The sequence below is a fragment of the Protobothrops mucrosquamatus genome, unplaced genomic scaffold (genome assembly GCF_001527695.2).
Source record: "Protobothrops mucrosquamatus isolate PMUCROS unplaced genomic scaffold, P.Mucros_1.0 scaffold15648, whole genome shotgun sequence".
Taxonomy (NCBI): Eukaryota; Metazoa; Chordata; class Lepidosauria; order Squamata; family Viperidae; genus Protobothrops; species Protobothrops mucrosquamatus.
In genome coordinates this window covers 1-4,867 of record NW_015401414.1, presented here as the reverse complement: position 1 = coordinate 4,867, position 4,867 = coordinate 1, and the positions used below count along the sequence as shown (strand labels likewise).

The 4,867-nt window shown below is 41.0% G+C and overlaps 1 protein-coding gene across 1 annotated transcript; it reads left to right on the top strand.

The window, feature by feature from the left end:
* Positions 1–324: 324 nt before the first annotated feature.
* On the top strand, positions 325–3,492 carry LOC107301687 (glycogen phosphorylase, muscle form-like; the record flags this gene model as incomplete). The annotated part of the gene is made up of 3 exons (XM_015830876.1): positions 325–532; positions 1,754–1,888; positions 3,426–3,492. Coding segments are annotated over 3 exons (410 nt in total), but the record flags the coding sequence as incomplete, so codon positions are not given.
* Positions 3,493–4,867: the final 1,375 nt, after the last annotated feature.

Here is a 4,867-nt window from a genome sequence, read left to right as displayed (position 1 = left end):
TTTAGGCTAAGATTTCTGAGTTCGGCCAGCTTGGTTAAATGGTGCCTGTTTTCAGAGGTGGCACCTGTTCCTCTGAATCCTACCAAGGATGAGGGATGCCCAAAGAGGTCATCCACTCTTTCTATCCTGCCCACGCAGATTAAATGCTTCACTATCCACGTGAGACAAGCCGTAGTTACTCAAATGAACAGATCAAAGAAGATTACTTTAATTCACAGGTATTCTCAATCAGTAACTCACAATTTACAGCTGAAATTCTTCCGGAATACAATAGTAATCGGGATCCATTTCATTAGGTAAAATGTCTCTTATTTTCTCGCACAGTGATCCCCGCAGCTGATCTTTCCGAGCAGATCTCAACAGCCGGTACCGAAGCTTCGGGAACCGGGAACATGAAATTTATGCTGAACGGGGCTCTCACCATTGGCACCATGGATGGCGCCAACGTGGAGATGGCAGAGGAAGCCGGCGAGGAAAACCTGTTCATTTTTGGCATGCGCGTGGAGGATGTGGAGGAGATGGACAAGAAGGGGTAGGTGGCAGAGGAGGATGGGATCTTTGTTCCAGGCAGGCACAGGCTGAGCAGGGGGTTGGTACCAGAACAGGGGTAGGCAACCATGGCTCTTTTATGACTCGTGGACTTCAACTCCCAGAATTCCTGAGCCAGCAAGGCTGGTTCAGGAATTCTGGGTGTTGAAGTCCACAAGTCGTAAAAGAGCCAAGATTGCCTACCCTTGCTCTATCAAGGGGTAGGCAACTTCGGCTATATTATGACTCGTGGACTTCAACTCCAAGAATTCCTGAGCCAGCCTGGCTCAGCTTGGAAACCTCTCCCTTTCCCCTCAGCATGGCTGGCTCAGGAATTCTGGGAGTTGAAGTCCACGAGTCATAAAAGAGCCAAGGTTGCCTACCCCTGGACTAGGATTCCATGAGTCCTAACTGGCTTAGTGAGGCTAAAATGGGCACCGGGATATTTGTAATTTATTTATTTAGCCTATAGCATCTACAGAGGTCATGCAATTACTGATACAGGTAGTCCTCGACTTGCAACCACAATTGAGCCCAAAATTTCTGTTGCTAAGTGAGAAGGCTGTTAAGTGAATTTGGCCCCATTTTACGACCTTTATTGACACCATTGTTAAGTGAATCACTGCAATTGTTAAGTTGGTAACACGGGTGTTAAGGGAATTTGCCTTTTCCCCTTGACTTTGCTTGTCAGAAGGTCACAAAAGGGGGGGGCACATGACTCCAGGACACTGCAACAGTCATACATTTGGCTGGCTGGGGAATTCTGGGAGGTGCCAAGGCTGGAGACCCCTGCCTTAAAACATGCCCAGCACTCTAGGAAAGGCTGAATGCCATTTACACCCAGCTGCCCTCCGAAGGGGAATCACTTCCAAGAACACGCAGCCCTTTGTCCAAATAAACCTCAGAGGCTGTTGTGAAAAAAAATACAGCCGAATCCAGGTTTCCCCAGCAAAAAGGGACGGATTGCAGCTCCCATCATTCCCAGCAGCCATGCCTGTGAGAGGATGATGGGAGCTGCCTTGCCAAACGTTGAGAAGCACCGGGGCAAAAGTGGATTGGATTGTTTTTCTCCAAAAGAGCTGGTAAAATAGACCGGTTTTGTTTTATCTTTTTAAAGTTTTTTTTTTCTCCAGTAGGGAAGCTAAGAAGGGCCAACATAGCTCAGGCTGCCCAAGGGTGCAGGACGATCATTTTGGGGCTAAATAAACCCTGTTTTTCCTCACAGCTACTGCGCCAAGGATTATTATGACCACATTCCCGAACTGAAGCAAGCCATCGATCAGCTGAGCAACGGCTTCTTCTCACCCAAGCAGCCGGATCTCTTTAAGGATATTGTTAACATGCTCATGTACCATGACCGGTGAGAGCGAACCCATGCATGTTCCTTTTCCTTTAAGGCAGTGTTTCTCAAGGTTTGTTTTTTTAAAAAAAAAAATACATTTGTTATTGCTTTCCAAATAAGAAGAAATATTGGACAGCCATTTGTCTGAAATGGTATAGGTCTCCTGCCTGAGCAGAGGGTTGGACTAGATGACCTCCAAGGTCCCTTCCGACTCTGTTACTGTGCCTGTTATTCTGTTCTGTTATTCTATTAGTAACAGAAAAAAAACCCCAAAAGGAAAAAAAACATAATGATACATGCATTATTAAAAACCACAAGTGCTTAAAAAATGAAAACAAAATACAACAAAAAAAGTTAAAATATAGTATACCTCTTACAACAATAAACGGTTGCCATTCTATGTAGAATTATCTAATGCATGTATTATGAATATATATATATTATACTAAACATTGATTTATTACATATATATGCATGTAATAAATATGAATGTTTTTATATTTTGTAAATGAACAGTTATTTACAAAATATATACTGTTATATTTATATTTTGTAAATATTTATTAAATATACATTTATGTTTGCATGATAGTTATATAAGTGTATTAGAATATACACACACATACATTACCTAAAAATGTTTTTTTAACCCACTGTGTGTGTGTGTGTGTATATATATATATATATATATATATATATATATATATATATATATATATATATATATATACATGCATGCATGCATGTATATATATACTGTATATACATGCATCCCATATTTTATTATGCTTATCCGTACAAAGTCTACATCTATAGGCAATTTGCTCATAAATAGTAAGTATAACCAGGCCTTTAATTCACTGAATAAATGGGGCCATATATTTAGCGTTTCCCAACTTGGCAGCTTTGAGATGGGTAGACTTCAATTCCCAGAATCCCCCAGCCATCTTGCATTCTGGAAGTTGAAGTCCACAACTGCTGGCTGAGGCATCCTGGGAGTTGAAGTCCCCCCCCCCCCCCCCATCTCATCAGGATCCTGGTTTTGGGTATTTCACTCAGACTTTCTCTTCTGCCATTGAGCTGGGTGTCCAGCAGGGGGCAGCTTAAAGCGAAGTTTAAGAATCCTAACTTTTTAAATCATGGGAATTTCTTAAATGTTGCTGGGAATCAAAGGCAGTCTTCCATTTTCATCCACGCAGGAGACAAAACAGTGGGCTGAAATTTTCCAAGGGCAGGTCCACACCCAAAGTTAGAAGCAACAGCAACAAAAGGGACAGTAGACAATGAGCTAGCTCAGTGTCTCTCAACCTTAGCAACTTTAAGATGTGTGGACTTCCACTCCCAGAATTCCCCAGCCAGCGTTGAAGTCCACTTGTCTTGAAAGTTGCTAAGATTAAGAAGCACTGAGCTAGAGGCTGGACAGCCATCAGATGTCAGGGATGCTTTATTCCAGATCAAGGGGTTGGATTGGATGACCTTAAGGAGCTCACTCCTGCCCCCTGCATCTTAATGAGCAAACTGGGCTTTCCAGTAATCACCCTTTTTCTTGCTGCAGGTTTAAAGTTTTTGCCGACTACGAAGCTTACATTAAATGTCAAGAAAAGGTCAGCGCCCTTTACAAGGTGAGTTTGTGCCAGAGGGGTCCAGATGTTTGCCGAATTGCAGGATTAGTGCCACCAGCCAGCCTCCTTGGAATCAGGGGACGTTAGAATCAGAAGGACCCCTAAGTTGTATTAGCTACTATCTAGCCAAGGCTGGTAAAGAGAAGCGTAATTTTGTTAAATTTTGCATTTAGTTAATCCAGTTCATTAAATTAAATTTAGCATCCAGTTCTGGTCACCATGATATAAGAAAGATGTTGGGACTCTGGAAAGAGTGCAGAGAAGAGCAACAAAGATGGTTAAAACATAGGAAGAACGGTTGTGGATCTGGATATGTCTAGACTCTAGTCCAATGAAGAGAAGGATTGGGGGTACGGATGCTAAAATATAAGAATAAAAATCTTCTTCCCAGCATCTCCCTCCGTTTTTCGGTCTTTTATCCATCATAGAATAGAGTTCTTTATTGACCAAGTGTGATTGGACACACAAGGAATTTGCCTTCAGTGCATACGCTCTCAGCGTACATAAAAGGTATAAATCCTGATCATAGTCATCGTAAAAATACGTTCATCATAAATCATAAGATACGACACTTAGTGATAGTCATAGGATACTAAAGAAGCAATCAACCTAAATCATACTAGGAAACTAGATAAAACAATATAAATTGTAAGATCCAAGCAACAGAGTTATAGTCATCAGTAGATAAGGAGATAGCTAATAGGAAAGATGGGAGGAATAATAGTAATCAGCCTTACTAAATAGTTTGACGTGTTGTGGGAATTAGTTGTTTAGCAGAGTGATGGCGTCTTTGTGTCTAGTTGTTCTGGTGTGCCCTATAGTGTCATTTTGAGGGTAGAAGCTGAAACAATTTATGTCCAGGATATGAGGGGTCTGTAGATCTATTTTCACAGTAATATTTTCTTTAAAACTGTGAGAGCCATTTCTAAAGAGACCGCAAGTGCAAATCTGTAATAAGGGCATTAGACAAAGGACTGTATTTTTAGTAAATTGGATTACATCCTCCCCAGTGGTGAATTTTTTTCCTGGCTTTAATAGTTTTGATTGTTTGTGATATGGCTTATGATTTGATGAAGCCTGCCCATCACACTCATAAGTTGCGATGGTACTTATATTTGTTAGAATGGAAAATGGAAGCTTTTTTCTTTCTTTCTTTCTTTCTTTCTTTCTTTCTTTCTTTCTTTCTTTCTTTCTTTCTTTCTTTTTTTCTTTCTTTTCCTTTCTTTTTTCCTTCCTCTTTTTTTCCTTTCCTTTTCCTTTCTTCTCTTTCCTTCTCTTTCCTTTGTTCCTTCCCTATTTTCTTTCTTCTTTCTCTCTTCCTCTCCTTTATTCTCTCATCTTCCTTCCTTCCTTCCTTCCTTCCTTCCCTCCCTCT